The sequence below is a fragment of the Lipotes vexillifer genome, unplaced genomic scaffold (assembly GCF_000442215.2).
Source record: "Lipotes vexillifer unplaced genomic scaffold, Lipotes_vexillifer_v1.1 scaffold361, whole genome shotgun sequence".
NCBI classification, from domain to species: domain Eukaryota; kingdom Metazoa; phylum Chordata; class Mammalia; order Artiodactyla; family Lipotidae; genus Lipotes; species Lipotes vexillifer.
The window spans coordinates 481,232-500,944 of NW_006787562.1; the positions used below are offsets into that span (position 1 = coordinate 481,232).

The 19,713-nt window shown below is 45.2% G+C and overlaps 1 protein-coding gene across 6 annotated transcripts in view; it reads right to left on the reverse strand.

Annotated features, from left to right (window-relative positions):
• Window positions 1-19,713, reverse strand: part of GRIA1 (glutamate ionotropic receptor AMPA type subunit 1) — a 313,635-nt gene that overhangs the window by 45,469 nt on the left and 248,453 nt on the right. For all 6 annotated transcript variants that reach the window (XM_007460314.1, XM_007460311.1, XM_007460312.1 and 3 more), the window contains one exon: window positions 2,641-2,839. In XM_007460314.1, coding sequence (XP_007460376.1) covers window positions 2,641-2,839 — 199 coding nt within the window. The remainder of the gene's footprint in view (window positions 1-2,640; window positions 2,840-19,713) is intronic.

A 19,713-nucleotide genomic window follows, 5' to 3' on the forward strand; every position in this document is an offset into this window, starting at 1 on the left:
GAGGCCCACAGTGGCAATGAACTGTCCAAGTCATGTAGCTTGTTAGTGGCAGAGCCAGGAGGAGTAAAACCTCATCTCCTGATTGCACCCCTAGTACCTTTACACTACAACTAGCTGTCTCCCTTGTTTTATGCTTTATGTTTTACTGGCTGCAGGACTCTGGGCAAGTAACATAACCTTTCTGAGCCTCAGTATTTCTCTCCTGACAATGGCGATAATATGTACTCACTGCACAGTGTCGCCATGGAGATTATATGAGGATAGAACACTTTAAAGAGGTAAAGGGCATACCCCAATGCCTGGCACGTAGTAGGTGTTCCATAAGTGGTGCAATTACTACTAAGAATTACGACTTTTCTTCTGGTTGGACTTTAAGGTAGAAATGCCCAATGCATGTTTGGCTTGGTACCAGTTGCCCTTCCTATATACATGGCAGACATTGGTAGCAATTAAAGAATTCTTTCATACTGAGCCCGATGTGACCTCAGAATCCCTCTTAACATAGAACTCCAGGCAAGCACTCCTGACCAATCAGAGTGAACTGTTGATACAACCTATTTGCCTAGTCTAATGAAGTAAGCCTGGCTAGGGCACAGAGCTTGTCGAATATGCACTGCCTTGGTTCTAAATGCCTAGCACAGTGCTCTGGACAAGAGATAGTAATATGTATATTTCTATAGTTGTTAACAGAACGTGGAAGTCTTAAGGCTTAGCTGTGCCTCTGAATTAGCTAGGACGTGCACATTTTCTTCTTTGGACCTCACTTTCCCCAACTACAAGAGTGGAGGGTTAGACTGGATTTGTCTGTGGGCCTATCTAGTAACTTGAGCGATCTTTAAAAAAAAAATTATTAATGACACCATCCATTAGGACAGTGTGGTTCAGTGCAAGAATATTTGGGTCGGAGTGAGGAAATTCAGATTTTGTACCCCTCCCAGACACTTGCATCATGAATTCCCTGCATTTCAAATTCTTGCCTGCAATGTGGACACACAGCCCCTGTTCTGCCTTAGGTCACAGGTGAAACATAAAGGAGACCATGGATGGGAAGGGGCTTTGGGGGCTGTAACATGCGAATGTACCGGGGTGGAGATCATGGGTATATAATGAGTGGACAGATTGGGTGGTTCCCCAACTGCATCAGCAGGGCCTGGGGCATAGAACTGGCCTTATGGACAAATGTCAGGCATCTCCTTCATACTCTGGTTGCAGGCTAAAGATGTCAGAGAATTGTAACAAGATTACAAGTGCTTTTTCTACTAACTGGTTGGGTTAGCCTAAGCAAGTCATGTTTCTTTCTAAAATGACGACTCTGACCAAGTGACCCCTAAGTTACCTTCTTGCTCCATTATGTTGAAAATGAATGATTTTAGTCTTGGAACCTCCATCAGCCACGGTTAGGACTTTGGTCCCTCTTCTGCCTGTCGTACAGAACGCAGAGCCCACGATCAAGAGGCTGTACACAGCACCCTGTGGGTTCACTCAGAGTCTGGGATTTGCTCCATGAAGTTGCAGGGAGAACCCAGTGGGTCCGCATAGGATCCCCACCCTCTTGCCCGAGGCGATGCAGAGGCTAGCTCTGTATTCTCCTCCTCCTTATTGGCTGTGTGACCCTGGACAATTACTTTTACCTCTCTGAGCTTCCTTTGTAAAATGGGGATGACAAATCCCCAACTCGCCTCTGATGAGAGGATGAAATAAGTCATGAAATGTGTGCTTCTTAGCACAGGGCCCAGTTCATAGTATGTGCTGAGGAAGTGGTAGCAATTGTTTATTATTTTTATTTGATTAATATGTGGTAACTCCCTGTGCTAATAAACACTTCCGAAGTCCAGGGAACTACAGGTTTTCTTGCTTTGGAGCATTTGTTCAAGTTGCTCCTCTTGCCTAGAACGTCATTAGCGTACCCTGCTCTAACTTGGTTTCATGATGTCTAGAGATGTTTACAGGTCTATCCTTTGTGGCCATAATCCCTCCCTACCCCTCCTTCAGGATGGCTCTCAATTGCCTACACCCTCCGAAGCCCTAGTGGGAAATGGAGCCCCCATTCATTGTTCTTTGTTTCCTTGTATTTTAGATGTCCATCTCTTTTCATCTCATAATGACCCTTGGAGGTCGACATTATTTTCCTCATTTTGCCTCTAGCCACAAGACATCTCCACCACCTCCACTCCCACTTCACATTTTCTGTATCTCCTGACACTATTTAATAGACCGCCTATTCCAGTCATTATTTCCCATATAACGTCTCCTTATTCATCAAAGTCTCCAAGGAGGGGACACAAAGGGCATCAGGTTGGGACCTTGTTCCTCGCTGTTCCTAATCAATTACTAATAAGGCTGAAGGTGCTTATAGGAGCAGGAAGGGAATTATATGTCATATCCTTTGCAGCCCTCGGAGAACTTGGCACAGACTGGTATACATAAAGGGTCTAATTCAATGCAAGAGCTTTGAAGTTTCCACGAATGCAGAAATGAAGGTTTCTCAGGGATCCGTAGAAAGCTGAGAAATGTCTCAGTTTCCCTGACTTAACGCTCAGTTAAGCAGTTGCCTATAACCTCATGCTAATGAGAAGGATATTTTACTGACAGTAGTGGTCCCCTTTTGTGGAAGTGCCCTGGGACAAGGGATGTCCCTACCCTGAAGAACTCCTTCGTGGATCCCGCTTCTAGGGTCCCGTAAGCGATTTCTGTCTGCTTCGCTAGGTCCTCGGCACTCTCAATGGGAGATACCATCCTCTCCACGGTCAGGAAGGCGGCCAGGTTGGCTGTGTAGGAGGAGATGATGATCAAGGTGAAGAACCACCAGACGCCGCCAACGATGCGGCCAGACAGGGACCTGCAGCCCAAAGGGAAGAGGTGTCAGAAGCACAGAATCAACTACAGAAGACTGTGGGGAGGGGCCAAGGGCCAGCCCCAGCCCATCAGCAGAGCTGTCAAGCCCTCTTGCACCCTTCTCTTCTGTCAGCAGGGTGTGAGAATCCAAATGTCAGAGTCTCCTGTGCATTTTCCTTCCTTACTGTGGATAAGGACCTGTGGGGTTGCCATCCTTCATGGGTGAGACTGCCATGCAGGTACATCTTCACACTCACTCTCACACATACCTACACATCGAGACACGAGACGCATGCCAGCAAAGACACAGGTATGTCAACATTTGCCCGCAAAAATCACAAACATGTATGAACATCCTGTTACAAGCAGTTACATATATGCCAAATGTATGTGCGTACATATATAAACGCAATGCATTTACACAGGTGTTGCACACATTTGATTATGTCCAGAAATGTTTCCAGACTGCCTTCTCGCCACTGCCCTCCTGGCTGGCAAAGGCCGCCAAAATGATGGATTAGAAGGAAGGGAAGGGAGAACATTTTGGAAATAAAGACAACACTAGCACTCCGTCCAGCCACCCTGGGGAATGTCACTGTTGAGGGCAGGCACGGTTCTGCTCCTCAACAAAGAGAAAGAGAATTTGGCCGAAATAAAAGACAAAGGATAGTCTGATCTGGATCAGAATGGCAAGTATGACAATCATATGTGAGGCAAGAAACTTATCCTTGATTTTAGGGTCCTGTTCTCTCTTATGCCCAAAACTGTGAAGAGAAACGTGACCAGCCAAGAGTTCCACTGTGATTGTTTGGATTTGGCTAGGAGTTTTCAAGTCCAGGGCTTCCCAAAGATGTTACCAATGATGTAGATATTATATGGGGTGATTTTACGTGGTGGCTAGACATGGCATCGAGCCGTACTCAGTCAGAGAGTGATAAAGCTATATGCATCCCGTTACTCCTTCCATGCTGCTCAGTTTATTAAGGAAGTGTCATCCTGGAGCTGCTGTGCCCTTAAGCCCTTTATAACATGTGCTCCGACAGCCTCAAGCTCAGAGGTGACAACGCTTAACTAGAACCTCATGCGTAACATCGAGAGCAATCACCAATCCAAACCGTGAGTTTCATGGATAAGGAAACTCAGGAGTCCCAGATCCTACTGACTTGGGAGCAACACCCAGGCCTGCTGGCTTGCTTGATTGTTGAGACTTTGTCAGCCCTCTGTGTGTTCTTCCCATGTTCCTGTCTGTTCTACTTTGTTTCAGTTTCTGAGAGACTCCTTTTCACTTCAGGCAGACAGTGCTCACCCCAAGAAATCCAACGAATACTTGTTATTGCTTGCTGTATAGGAAACACTGTTCCTAGATGCTTCACAGGAAGGGGGAAATAAGAGGAGACTTGTTCAAAGGAATGAGAGCAGGAGCGTGCAACAAAACGATGTCCTTTGAAGAACAGCTTCAGGAAGAGGGGAGACTACAGGAAGAAAAGGCTTGGAGAGATATGTTCACTGAAGGACTGATGTGAGGCTTGTGCCTTGTGACCTGAGTGAGGCGCATTTGGCAGAAGTTGCAGGAAACAGATGCTATCTAAATAGGAGGCAGATATTTTTGATGGGCAGGGTAGTACAACAGTGGCTATCCTGGGGATGAGAGTGAGTGTCCCTATTTCTGAAGATGTTCAAGTGACAAACTATTTATAGAGATGTCGTACTTGGTGCCTACCCTTGGTCCTCCAGGGTACTAAGTGCTGGGGACCCAACAATAAGCCAGACAGAGGAAAGGCCAAGCATCACGTGGGACCAGAGACCAACTGCTTCCTCTTAACACTCCTCCCATCTCTGAGACTGTGTGACTGGAAATCGTACCTAAGTAGATCAGGATGCATGGCTTCCATTGGACAGTCAAGCAAGATGAGGTACATAGAGGCAAAATCATTCTCCCAGTGCCCCAGGACTAATACACAGTTATACTCAAGATCACACCAGTCTGATAACTAGTCCAGTGCTCTGTTCACCTTAAGAGACAGCAGATACAAGTGTCCAGGCCCGTGTGAAGATGCGGCTTCTTTTCCAATTCTGGATGATCACAGTGGCATCTGAACTGGACTTCTTGCCTCCATTCAACCCCCCCCTACCCCCCATCCTCCCACTCCTCTGCCGAATCAGTTCTCGACAAGGGAACCTGCATGATCTTTTGGAAAACATTGATTACATCTTGTTTCTTCGTTGCTTAAAACCCATCAAGGTCCTCCTCTTACACTTGGAATAAAATTCAACTCCTTGGCCCGCTCTCCAGTGCTGTCCCACAACGTGGATTCTGTAACTCTGGTCACTCTGGAATTTGTTTGATCCTTTATACTCAGAAGGCTCTCACCCTTATCACATGCTGCTCTTTCCCGTGATCAATCCATCAACCCTGCTCATCCTTCAGACCTCGTCCTAGTCATCACTCTTTCAGCATTCAAGCGCATGACTCTCAGAGCCCCGTGCAGCTCACATTGCAGCTGATGTCTGACATCTATTTGTGTGATTGACTGTCAGGTGTACCCCTAGACCACACGCACTGTGAGATGTGCCATGTTGGATCTCCAGCACCCCGCGCAGAGTTAGCCTCAGTAACAAGTGAATGCACGGATGCCACCTCTTTTAGAACCTGATGGTTACATTCACATTAGATTCTAGAGCCCAGGAATAATTTTCAGGGCCAGGAGAATTCTAACCTGCTATGGTTCAGCATGTCTGGAGTCATGGTTTCAAACTATGTGTTCAGGATGGCAACATTACGTGAACTGAGAGACCCAGCTGAAGCATCCCAACTTGGGGATCATCTGGTGAAGCTCAAAGGCCTCCCAAGAAAGGTCCAGGCTTATGGGTCCTTTTTCCTGTTCTTTAGTATTTATTTGCTGGATGTTGAGAGGAGCTTACCCTGCATGGCATTCCCTACATCCCTGCCTACTTAATGAAGATAGCAAAGACAAATTCTTCTGCTTCACAGCCAGCAGAATAACTGTCATTGTGGAATAACTGGAGGGCTGGGGAATAGGCTCTTCAAAATGGGACATGATTCCAATGCTTCGTTTGTATTCAATTTGTAGTATGGAACTTGAGTGTGAGTGAACCCCCTCCTTCAGTTCAGACCTGGCACAGGCAAAGCTGGGCCTCTACCTGAGAACTCTGTATTTTCCCAGCTCCATCCCAGAGGCAGCCCTTCGCTTACAGCCCCATAACCTTGGCAAGCTGCCTGTCTAGCTGGGCCTCAGTCTTCTTCCACTTCTGTTTAATGGGTGAGACTAACCCTACTTCATGGTGAGAAACCAAAACTTTCAAAACTAGAAAAACTCTTAGTCCATTCTTTTCCTTTAATGGATACAAGCTATCGAAACTAAAATGGTAGAGGGGAAAGTACTTTGAAAAGTGCTGTTGAAACAGAAGACATTATTTTTATGATGATAATGATTCCCCCAGGGGGTCACAGGGCAAAGCATCACTTTTCTTCATAGGGATGGCACAGCTGTAATCTGAACCCCTTAAAGGTCTGCCTAGTCACCTGAATTTTATTGGTCTCATAACTTGGCATAGCTCTTCCCCAAACTCCCTAGGTGATCAAGGAAACCCTTATGTTCCTCCAGAATTGGCCACAATTTATGTGGCTTGTTGGACCTTTATCATACTTGAACTTGATTCATAGCTCTGTGAAGTGGATGGGAGAGGGATGAGTGCCCCCATGTGGCAGATGAAAGAACTGCAGGTAAGAGATGTAAAGGGACTTGCCCACGGTCACACAGTGAGGCACTGGCAGAGCTGGGACTAGGACCCAGGACTTCATATTTCCTGTCCAGCACTCCAGCCACTGCAGAGCATTCCCTCTTTCACCAACTTCTGATTCGTCCATAGATGGACCTGGACTTCCTCACCCCATGATGGTTCATGATGTTGGATCACAGCCAACACTCACCTTTCTTTCTTTTTTTTTGTCTTTGGGACTATTTTGATTGATTGGTCAACTGATTTTTATTGAGGTATAGTTGATTTACAATGTTGTATTAATTTCTGCTGTACAGCAAAGTGATTCAGTTATACATATATATACATTCTTTTTTTTAAAAAATCTTTATTTATTTATTTTTGGCTGTGTTGGGTCTTCGTTTCTGTGCGAGGGCTTTCTCTAGTTGCGGCAGGCGGGGGCCACTCTTCATCGTGGTGAGCGGGCCTCTCACTATCGTGGCCTCTCTTATTGCGGAGCACAGGCTCCAGACGTGCAGGCTCAGTAGTTGTGGCTCATGGGCCTAGTTGCTCCGCAGCATGTGGGATCTTCCCAGACCAGGGCTCGAACCCATGTCCCCTGCATTGGCAGGCAGATTCTCAACCACTGCGCCATCAGGGAAGCCCCCATTCTTTTTTCATATTCTTTTCCATTATGGTTTATCACAGGATTCTGAGTATAGTTCACTGTGCTACACAGTAGGACCTTGTTGTTTATCCATTCTGTATATAAAAGCTTACATCTGCTAATCCCAACCTCCCCCTCCATCCCTCCCCCAACCCCCTCCCCCTTGGCAACCACAGCTCCATTCTCTATGTCTGTGAGTCTTTTTCTGTTTCATAGATAGGTTCATTTATGTCATAGTTTAGATTCCGCATATAAGTGATATCATATGATATTTGTCTTTCCCTTCCTGACTTACTTCACTTAGTATGAGCATCTCTAGTTGCATCCATGTTGCTGCAAATGGCGTTATTTCCTTCCTTTTTATGGCTGAGAAATATTCCATTGTATATATGTGCCACATCTTCTTTATCCATTCATCTGTTGATGGACATTTAGGTTGTTTCCATGTCTTGGCTATTGTGAATCATGCTGCTATGAACATAGAGGTGCACGTATCTTTTTGGATTAGAGTTTTGTCTGGATATATGCCCAGGAATACTCACCTTTTGTAATGCTCCCTGGAACCTTTGGGATCCACACAAAGCAGTCTAGCCACCAACATCTCCACAGAATTAGAAACCTGTTTGCATTTGTTTTTCATTGCTGAATAACAAATCACCGCAAGTTTAGTGACTTCTAACAGCACTGATTCATTATCTCCTAGTTCTGTAGGTCAGAAGTCTCGGTGAGGGTGTCTAGATTCTCTGCTCAGGGTCTCACCAGGCTGAAGTTCAGGTGTTGTTTGGGGCTGTGGTTCTCATGTGGAGCTCAGGATCTTCTTTCAGGCTCACTGGTTGTTTGCAGAATTCATCTCCTTGTGGTTGTGGGAACAAGGTCTTCTTTTCTTTGTGGGCTGTCAGCCAGGTGCTGGCTTCAGCTCCCAGAAGCCGCCTGCATTCTTTACCATGGGCCCCCGCCACCTTCAAGCAAGACAGACTGTGGCAAATCCCTCTCATTCTTTGAATTTCTCTGACTTCCACTAGCTGGAGAAAATGCTCTGCTTTTAAAGGGCTCATCAGATTGGGTGACGTCTACCTGGACAGTCTGAAAGTCAGCTGTCTTGGGACTTTAACTACATCTGTAAAATCTCTTTACAGGAGTACCTAGGTTAGTGTTTGGATTACCAAGAGACAGGAATCTTTAGAATTGCGTACACCATACTGACTATTCATTCATTTTACAAGCATTGCTTGTATGGCAGGCACTGTTGGTCACAGGGGAGATAAAAGTGAATACACCACAGCCTTTCCCTTCCAAGGAGAAAGTGGGAAGGCGGTGGGCAAACATGGGCTTTGGTGGTCAGACACCTGATTCTCTGTAAAGTGCTGTGTATGGAGCATAACGATCACTCAGTAAAGCCATTATCACCATGTTATATCCATATCATAAACAGTCATTATGATATTATGTTAATTATGTGACAAGTAAGAAAGCAGCACTAAGGGAACACAGAAGGGCTTGCTAGTTACTCTTTTGGCAGAGGGGTGGGGAAAAGTTACCGGAGGAGGAGAAAGTTGTGCTAGGTTTTGAAATATGAGTCGGAGACTGCCAAGCAGAACAGGTGCAGGGGTGGGAGGAAGCAAGACGGATAGAAATAAAAAGAAGGTGAGTGGGATATCGCCTCCTCTGTAAACTTCCCCACCTTTGCCAGCAGAGCACCAAGCAGTCCCTTCTGTATTCCCGTTACACCACGATCATTCTGCTCTTAGGATTCTAACCACGTTGTTGTGATGATTTAAGATGTCACTGTGATTATCTGTGGTATTTATTAACAATGATGGTGATGGGTTGAACTAAAACAGAGCCCACAGAAATTGGGAGAAGCAGGATGACTAAAGAGGTGAAGACATCGAAGTGGTAGGATTTGGCGATCCACGGGGGCAGAGGCAGTGAGAGAGGGAAATGCTCAAATGCCGGTCCACATCCACCGGGTGAATGCATCCAGACATGGCCTCTGGAGCCAGATGCTGGCTGCTAGATGCTGCTCTCTTCTGGCAAAGGCTGTTTTTTTTCCCTTTGGTTAGCGAGACACTACGCATATCATTAAATGCATAACTTGATGCCAGTAGAAGATAGTAAAGATCTGATTGGACCATCTTTTGGGTTCTGATAGTTAGCATTACCTGTCCTGGTTGTGGATTCGGATTCACCACAGACCTTTAAATGTATACTTCTAATCTCACAGCTTGGATTTGTCTTTCTAGACGAGGGGCCAGCATTTTTTTGTTTTTTGTTTTTTTTCTGTAAAAGGCCGGGTAGTAAATATTTCAGGCTTTGTGGGCCTTATAGTCTCTGCTGTTGTAGTGTGAAAGCAGCCACAGACAGGATATACACACGTGCACGTGGCCATGTACCAAACAACTTGCATCACAAAAACAGGTAGCAGGCTGGATGTAGCCAGTGGCCTATACTTTAATGACTCCTTCCCTCAATACTACTCTGAGTCTGAGAGACCTTGGATCAAAGTGAATACACGACTTAGACATGTTTTATCACCTGTCCAGTTATTAGTACCTGCCCACAACCACCCAGATAAAGTACTGGAATGATTCATTTGCCGGTTACTTTTGTGCTTTCCTCAAGCAGAAGGGAGAAGGCATTGGTTAAGAGAATGGGCTCAGGGGCCACACACGACAGGATAGAGTCTCCTGCCTCATTACTTACTGGTTGTATGACATTGGGCAAGTCATTAAAACTCTTGGTGCTTGTTTCTTTACAAAATGGAGTGTTAGTTCTCATCTTAAAGGTATTCTTCATAATTAAAAAGAGAAAAAAAATGCCAGTGAAGCATGTAGCTCTGTGCCTGGCAGAGAGAGCATTTCTGCCAGGATGGAGATGTGCAGACAGTGTTTGGAGCAATGCCCTGGCTGGAGGTAGGGGAGCAGGTGCTATGGCCGGGGGCCTTGTGAAAAGAAGATACACGGGGCCAGTGTAAGGAGTGGAAAGTTATTAAACAGGAATCAGTTTCTGATCTCACCAATCTCCTCTCCAGGACATCTCTGGCAAGGGGTTGGATATGGACATTTCTTCTTTATTTCAAAAGCATGTCCCGTCATCCCCAAGAGGAAGGAGACAGAAGGGACACCTCCTGTGTGCCTTCATTCAGCTGAGCTCGAGAGGTCACTGAGCTCAACCTATTTCCCTTGGTCATCGGCTTCAAATGGCTATTTTTAAAAAGTAATGGCAACAGAGGCACGAAGGCAGAGGCTCAGATAGTCTGTCTCTAAATTACGGGGAGAAAAAAAGGTCCATCTTGACTAGTTACTCAGCTGAGCTGTGTTCAGAGAGAGAGGCTCACTTGGTATCGGGCATCAAGGTTCTCAGACTGGGGTAAATAGCTCCGGCCAGATGCAACAGTTGCACTGATGAGGCCACTTCATCCAAGATGCTGTGTCTGGGTGGCAAAGCATTCCATTTTCACCAGCTGCAAATCAGTCAGCGCTTCCCTGGCAGAGTAGGAGTGAGTGATGTTAATTGCCCAGCTGCTGGTCACTGTGTTTCAGCCCCGCAGGAGGGGGCGGGCCCTGGACTCCTGTGCTGAGTCTCAGGGTAGGGAACTTGGGGGTTGGACAACAAGCTCCAAGGAAAGCCAGGCACTCTGAAAGCTAGTGTGTACTGTTGTAGAATTTGCAGAGCTATGTTTCAAAGAGGGATGGTTTTATGTTCCTGTTGTTTTCCATTTAGGTAAGCTATGGGAGTGTAGCGTGGGCACAGTTTGCAAAAGAATGAAGATCAATTCGTTCATTTTTAAAACTTTACTAATTCTTTGGTCCACTCTCTAAGCTTCAGTCTCCATATCTGAAGATGGAGATACTGAATTCCATGTCATGAATTGTGAGAATTTGATGAGCAGGTCATGGTTTGCATCTAGCTCAGATACAGCAGGACTCAAGATGTCACCTATAATTATGCTGCCGCTGCTACGGTGATGATGATGATGGTGGTGGTGGTAGAGATGATGATGATTTCTTCTGGAAACACTCCACTTTGCTTCTAGGCGCCATACTCTCCTCAGTGTCCGCCTACTTTGCAGGTTGGTCCTGCTTAGTCTCCTTTGCTGGTTCTTCCTTTCTGCTTAAGTCTTAAGTTATTGTTGTGTGCGGAACTCAGGCCTTAGCCCTCTTCCCATCCCTGTCTACCATCTTTCCATAGATGATCTCTTCTAAGCCCATGACCTTTATATACATAGATGCTAAGAACTCCTAAATTTCAATCTCCAGTCCTTCTCCTGAACAGGAATTATTAGTCTTCTCCATCTTCCTCATCTCAGGAAATGGCACCACTGTCCCCACTGCTGTTCAAACCAGATGCCAGGTCGACAGTGCTGACTTATCTTTTTCCCTCACCTTCACCTCCAGTCCATCAAATCCAATCATCCCCCACAGTCAGTGGTAACGTTCTAGTTACTAGATATCAGCATCGCATTTCCTTGCTTCTTCTCTTGACCTTGTACAACCCACGTCCACACAGTAGCCAGACGGACCGTTTAAAACTGTAAGTAGGAACACGTTGTTCCTCACCCCACTTAAAGTCTGTCACACTTAGAAAATGAAATCCAAATGCCTTGCTGAGGTCAACCTGATCTGGCTCACCTTTAATCTCATCTGGTACCATCTTTACTGCCATGGCTCTGCTGCAGCCTCATTGGCTTTGTTGCAGTTCCTAGAACACACCAAAGTCTTTCCCACCTTAGGACATTTGCAGTTGTTCCCTCTGCCTGCAACTTACTTCCCTGAAATTGTCCCAAATCTCCCTCCATGTACCCTTCAGGTTTCTGCTCAAACATCATCTCCTCAGGTACACCTCTTGGAGTATTGTCTCTGTTCTCCATATCTCTCATCTTACCCTGTTTTCTTCATAACATTTCTCAAAGTCTAATGTGATCTTTAGATAATCATATACTTATTGATTTGTTTATTCATTATTACCTGTCTCCTTCCACTAAAATGGAAGTTCAGAGAGGGAAGGGGTCTTTGTCATTCACTGCTATATCCCTGGCACCTAGCAGAGTGCCTGGCACATAGTAGGTGCTCATTGAGCATAGGCTGACTAAATGAATGATTACACAATGTTTATTGAGTACTGATCACCTACCAAGCCTGATGAGAAATACTTAAAAAGTTTCTTCTTAAGAAAATCAGTTTAATGGAGTGAATGTGACCCACAGAGAAGCAACTGTGATACCTGGACTGGGTGAACAGCATGGGAAATCACTGATTAAGTGCTAGGAAAGTGCACAGGTGGGGAAAGCCATGCCCAACTGGGAAAAATCTGGAAAGGTGGGCTGAAAGAGGAGCCATTTGCCTGGGATATGCAGGGCAGGCAGGCTTTGAGCACTCTGAAATAGAAAGAAAGGCATTTCGTGGAGCAGGAACAGCTTGTGCTATGGTGTGGAGATGGGACAAGAACATGCCCAAAGCACATTAACTGCTCAGCAGCCCCTGCTCCCTGAGTACCAGCTTTGACCTGGATGCTGCATAAAATACTTGACGTTCATTCTTCTGATCCCCATCACTTTCTTCAGGCCACGTAGGCATATCCCACCCCCCTTCCGATAAATGAGAAATCTGAGGGTCAGAGAGATGAAATAATTAAGCTCACAAAGCAAGTGATGGAGCTTGTATGTGAACCCAGGTCCATCGAATTCCAGTGGTGTGATTTCATTGTGCTGAAAGGGGGTCCAGCTTGAACCAGGACCACCAACTCTCTCAAGGTTGACCTTCTCAGGTCCCAAGCACCACTTACCCACAGTTCCTAGACGCAAAGGAATGGTGGCAGCACACTTGTGTTAAAAGTGGGACTTCCTCCACGTACATTTTTTGGGGTAAGTTCTTAGAAGAAACCACTCTTTTTATAGCTAGCTGCCTGCTGGCCAGCCCATAATACTCAAACATATGCTTTCCCTGTATCCATAGCCCTCCCGAGAGCTCCTACTCTTTGCTGATCCACCAGCTATTTTCAGAAGTGAGATGGGTTCTAGGGGCCTGGGTCCCTGCCTCAGTGGGCCAGGTGAGGGCCTGAATGGTCATCTGTGGCCTAACCTATCTGGCACTTGAAGTCCTTAGAGTGGGCAGCAGATTTAATTGTGGGATGCTGTGGGCTTTTTAAAAATAGACCCCGACCCATTAGCAAATGGGAGAGAAAATCACAGTGCGTGCTTCTCCTTTAATTAACGTTTGGTTTGCTCCCGCACACGGCGCGTATTACAAGGAGTTATTTTACTTAAAATAACCAGTTGAAAATCCTCATTTGTCAGGTATTTTTTCACCCTACCCAGTTCCCTGCAGACTCAGACCCTCCCACCCACGTATCCCCAACCAAGCTGGCAGGGCAGCCCTGGAGGCAGGGAACAGCCTCCCTTCCTTCCCTCACCCCAAACCCTCCCAATCATTTCATCAAAGGAGCACTCAGTTCTGAGACGTTGAAGACAATTATGAAGTAGGAGTTCAGAAGCTGTACTGACCTCCTGTTCCACCCCTTCTGTTCATTAACGGTGATTTGAGGCAAGTTTTCTCATATTCCTGAGCCTCAGTTTCACCTATCTGTGATATGGGGATAATAACAGGACCAACCTAAAAGCATTGTTGTGAGGATGAGCTGTAATATGCTTCAGTGGCCACTTGGACCAGACGAGATACCTGGTACAAACAGCTACTACTATTCTGAAATGAAAGATGCCATGGCAAGAGGTTTTCAGTTGCCGTTAAGTGAAAACCCAGGTTATAAAACAGACTATACTGTATGGCCACATTTGAAAACTCAACTTTGGCGGAGATGAGTGTTTGGAAGTACTACAAGAGTCAGCTAGGTGGCTGGATTATGGGCTGTCTTTTTTTCCTACCTTCTTCCTTCTCTTTTCTGATTTTCTAAATGAATACCTATAATAGTTATAATACATAGAAAACGTAGAATATAGTAGTTAAAATTATGGACTATGGGATCATCCAACCTGGGCTCCAATCCCAACTTCTTCTCTTACTGTGTGACCTTGGGACAGTGCCTTAGTCTCTCTGAGTTTCAGCTCACTCATCTGTAAAACGGAGATAATAGCAATACCTCCTCCTGTTGGCCATTGAATACTGTTGTTAATCTTTCCTCGCTAATTTGGTGGGCGGCAGGGGGTCAGGAGGAGGGACGGAAGGGACTGATGTAGATAGGGAGGTGAGGGACAGTCTCTCTGGGCAGGTGACATTTAAGCTGAGAGCTGAGAATGATCCAGATTGTGTGAAGAACCTGATGGAGCAGCATTCTAGACAGAGGAGATGGAAAGAGCAAAGGTTTGAAGGCAGGAAAGGCTTCGTGTGTTCAAGGTAATTGGCAGCCATAGGATGAGTCTGGAGAAGTGAGGAAATGACTAGATCAAGCAGGGCATCTGAAGCCAGGGCATGGACTCAGTATTTAACGATTAAAAGTCCAGCTACTGGTGTCACCTCCTCCAAGAGACCTGCCAGACTGCTGCTTCCTCCCCTCACTTCTCATTTCTTTGAACTCTTCTGTTTTCCCCTTCACAGTACCACTGCTTCTTCTGCTCTTTTGCACTGTTAGCACTGCATTATATTATTAAATCATTATTAAATCATATAATATTAAATCATTATGGGATTTTAGATTTCTTCATAATTCTCTAGAACCCAACACAGCCTCAACATTTGTTGAGTGAACGTGAAACTCCTATGTAGGCATTTGTAATGCCTTCCTCTGAGCTACCTATAGAAGAAAATATTTCTGAAGCTAATTAATAGCAGAATCATGATTGTGTGAGGAATCATTTATTCTATGAGGTCACAAACTGATTTCAAAACTTCAGGAGCACCCAGTTTTGAGAAACTGATATCTCGGATATATCCATAACTCTTACATAGTCGTAAAATCACGTTTCCTCAGAATCTTCGCTCTGCAAAGTGGTGGTCATAGAGCAAACTGTTGCCTAAAGTTATAATAATAAAACCGTGTTTCTTTAAAAATATTGTAAAAGACTGATCACAAATTTAGACCGAACTGTAAGGTAATAAATACATGGGTATTGTTTTAAACTCATAAGTTTGTGGTAATTCGTTACACAGCAATAGAAAACTGAAGTATGACTGGAAATCACTATGCAGTGATTTAAACCATCCATTTAAACCAGGTTCCTTTAAACCATCCATCTCTTGTCGCCGTTTGAGGATGGCTACAATAAATCCCTACCCCAACATCTGTTCTAGCCTAGTCCTCTGCTTTTCCCCTTTATGTTCTCTGAAGTCAGTGGTTAAGATTAAAGGCTCTAGTGTCAGCCTGCTTGGGATCAAAAGCCATTCTGCCAAGAACTAGGTGGTGACCTTGGACAAGTTTCCGAACCACACTGAGCCTCAGTTCCTCACCTACAAAATGGGATGTGGTTGGCAGAAAATCAGCCGCCCAAACACATTGTGCCCCAGTCCTTAGATCTTGTGAATGTGTCCCATCCTATGGCAAAAAAGACTTTTCCAATAGAATTAAGGTTAGGGACCTTAAAGCAGGGTGATTATCCAGGTGGACTCAGTATAATCACATTGGTCCTTCAAAGAGGAAGAGAGTTGATCAGAGATGAGATGAGGCAGAGAATAGCTAGGAGAGATTTAAAGTGTGTAAGAGGCTTCATCCTCCATTTCTGGCTTTGAAGATAGGGAAAGAGATGAGGAAGCGGGAAGAGCCCTTAGCTGAAAGCCAGCAAGGACCGGAGTCCTACAACCACAGGAATTTAAAATTGCCAACAACCTCATGGAACAAGGAAATGGATTTTGCCTTAGAGCACTCTGAAAGGAACAGAGCCCAGCTGCCACCTTTATTTTAGCCCAGTGAGACTTGTACTGGGCTTTTGACCTACAGAACTGTAAGATGACAAATGTGTGTTATTTTAAGCTGCTAAGTTTTGTTATAGCAGCAATAGAAAATGAATCAGGGATGCTGTGAAGAATAAATACATGTATATCATGTAGGACAGATACGGGCATGTAGGAAGTGCCTAATCCGTGCTATTTTTTCTCACTGTTATTTTTATAAGTCATTCACTGCTTGGCCACACTCATCTTCTGTGTCCAGTCTGAGTGCTTTCATTTGTGCATACCTCTTATCTTCTCCTTACTTCTCTACGTATGACCCCAGATATGTTTTCCAACTTCAAAATCCATCTCAGATGACATTTTCTCCAAGATTTTCCCAACCCCTTCAGTCAGGTGCAATCTCTTCCAGTGCAGCACCTCTTCTTTTGTCCCTTTGCTAGCTATTATGTTTGTTTAAACCCTAGGTTGTATGAAGGGTTTTCTCTCGTTATTAAGTTCTGTACGCTATGGTGTGTTATGCTGTGATCACAAAAGATCCCCAGATCTTTTCTTCGAACACCAGGTGTATTTCTCTTTTGTGAAATTTTATTTTATTATGGCAAGAATTTTATTTTATCATGGCAAGAATAAAATTTTTATTTTATTATTTTATTATCTCAATATGAGATCTACCCTCCTAACAAATTTGTAAATATACAATACAGTAACCTATAGGTGCAATGTTGTAAAACGGATCTCTAGAACCTACTTGTCTCGCTTAACTGAAACTTTATGCCCATGGACTAGCAACTCCCCATTCCCCCCTCCCCCACCCACTCCCTGGCAACTACTATAGCACTCTGATTCTTTGTATTGGATTATTTTTAGACTCCTCATATAGTTGGAATTATGCAGCATTTGCCCTTCTGTGGCTAGCTTATTTCACTTAGCATAATATCTTCAAGGTTCATCCATGTTGTCGCATACGGCAGAATTTCCTTTTTTAAGGTTCAATAATATTCCATTATGTGTATATACTACATTTTCTGTATTCATTCATCCATTGATGGACATTTAGATTGTTCCATATCTTGGCTGTTGTGAATACTGCTGCAGTGAACATATCTCTTTCTAGATCTTGATTTCAGTTCTTTGGGATGAATACCCCAAAGTCGGATTGCTGGACCATATGGTAGTTCTATGTTTAAGTTTTTGAGGAACCTCCATACGATTTTCCATGGTGGCTACACCCATTTTGCATTCCCATCAACAGTGAATAAGCCTTCTAATTTTTCTACATCATTGCCAACACTTTTTGTCTTTTCAGGTATATTTGTTGCTCATGCCACACGTGTATAAGGCAGGTTGATTGGGGGCTGTTTTCCCCTCAGCCTCCCTCTGGAGCCAAGACTGACATAGCAGCTGTCGTCTGGAGCATCCCCAGTTGCATGCTGGCTCTTAAAGTTTCTTCCCAGTAGTGGCACATACCACTTCTGTTCATATTTCTTTGGCCAAAAGAAATAAAATGGTAGCACCTAGCATCCATATGGAAAGGGATGAGCAGTCCTACCCTGTACGCAAGAGGAAGAGAGCCGGGCATATCTACTGGACAGCATTCATGGCAACCATGAGTTCTTACCCAGAACCATTTCCCAAGAAGAAGTTTTCCTCACAGTTCCCATTTTACAGATAAAGAGCTTGAGGCTCAGTGATTGGATTAGAACTAGGACCCAACTGCCCTTCCATCCTTCTTTCATCTCTGCTGCAATTCTGTCACATGCTGTGATGTACCTGACACTGTGCCAAGGATGCAGCAGAGAGCAAGCTCTCCTTGTGCTACCTGTTTTTAGAGTTGTCCTCCTCTACCTCTGCACAACTAGATCACAAGCAACTGGAGGTCAGGGGTAGGATCTTCAGCTTTGATTCCTTTGTCATCCCTAACGTATTAGGCACTTAACAGATGTTCCTTGGGTTAAACATAGAATTGAAAACAGAATTCACTTTAGATGGCAACCATTTGTTCTCTGCTTATATCCCCCAACATGTATTCCCCAAACTAGTGTGTTAGTAGGGATTTGCATGTGCTTTCCTAGTTCATTATAGAGAATGTTAGCTCTCTATCAGCATATATTTGAAAAAGAGATTAATAAGATCATCAACAATGCACCTCATAAGTCACTCTGAAAATTGCCAGAGTAGTTTCATAGTCTCTCTGTTTCCTTCCAAGAGATTCCACTTCTTCCAGTGATTTGTACTAAATTGACAGTTCTAATCAGCAGTCGTGAAAATGTAAGCTTTTAAAGCTATGGCTGATAAGAAAAGAATTTTCCAGAGATGTGATAAGACTTCTTCCCATAAGGGATGTCTTGTGTCTCACTGGTTGGGTTTACGTGAGGAAGGGAAGCCTATGGGAAGGGCGTGTGTCTTAGGTACCTGTCTGGCCTCCGGGGTCTGAGCAGGTCACTTGTCATTGACTGCCTGTGTGCTCTTGACCCGGTGGGAATGTCAGGGAAGAGCCTGCATTATTGTATGTCTGACAGCTCTGGGTCCTGACCTAACCTAGAAGCTCAACCCTGGCCCAGACTGGGAGCCCAGTTTGTCCTCAGTCTGTAGGGATTTAAGGGGTTAATGTTGAATCAGCTTTGATGCTGTCACTCTTGCTATTTATTCAACAGATATTTATCAAGTCCCTTCTGTGTGCCGGGTCTTGTGCTGACGATACCTCCTTTCCAGGCTTACCAGGGGAAGGACCTGAAGCAGAGACCTAAAGAATTGGCTTACCGGGGAAAGCTGTGTTGCAGGGAAGGTTGTTATGGGCACAGAAAATAATAAGAATCAAAGACGTGGGAGTGAAAGGGTTATTGCTCCCCCCCCCCGCCCCACCCCCCCAGTGGAGGAATGACAGAGAGATACTGTAGAAGCCTTAGTGGGGAGGGTGCAGAGTGATGGCAAATGAGGCTGAGGAAGAGGCCACGCAGGGTCCTGGGGTACTGGAGAAAGTCTGTGGCAGAAAGGCAATGAGGGATGGAAAGCAGAAGGTAGCATGAGTCGATGCACCTGTTTGGTGAAATCACTCTGCCACGTAGACTGAAGAATGAACTGGGAGCCATGTGGCAACAAGAATGGAGGCATGGAGATGAGAAAGCAGTATTGCAGGAGCCAGATCAGGGTCGATGAGTACTTGGACCATGTGGTAGCAGCAAGGGTGGAGAAACAGTGAGTAGATTTAAGTAGATGTAGGAGGTAGAATTTCTCCTGGAAGATTGCCTGGACATAGAGGGTGAAGGAGAGGGCTCACTAGTTTTCCGAGGGCTCCATTTTTTGAGTGACTGTTTTGTGCCAGGCATTCTATAAGATGTCTGTATTTATTCCTCATTACATGCTATGAAGGAAGATTTAGGTCCATTATAGGCCTGCAGAAACAAGCTTGGCGAGGTTAGGTGTCTTCTCAGCAGCACACAGCTAGTCTGAGTCCACAGTTCACCCTTAAGCCCTAGGCTATCCTGTCTCCCTACCCTGACCTCCCAGGATTCTGGTTGGAGCGTCTCAGAAGAGAATGGAAATGTACTCTGACACGGGGGGGGGGGGGGGGGGGGGGGGGGGGGGGGGGGGGGGGGGGGGGGGGGGGGGGGGGGGGGGGGGGGGGGGGGGGGGGGGGGGGGGGGGGGGGGG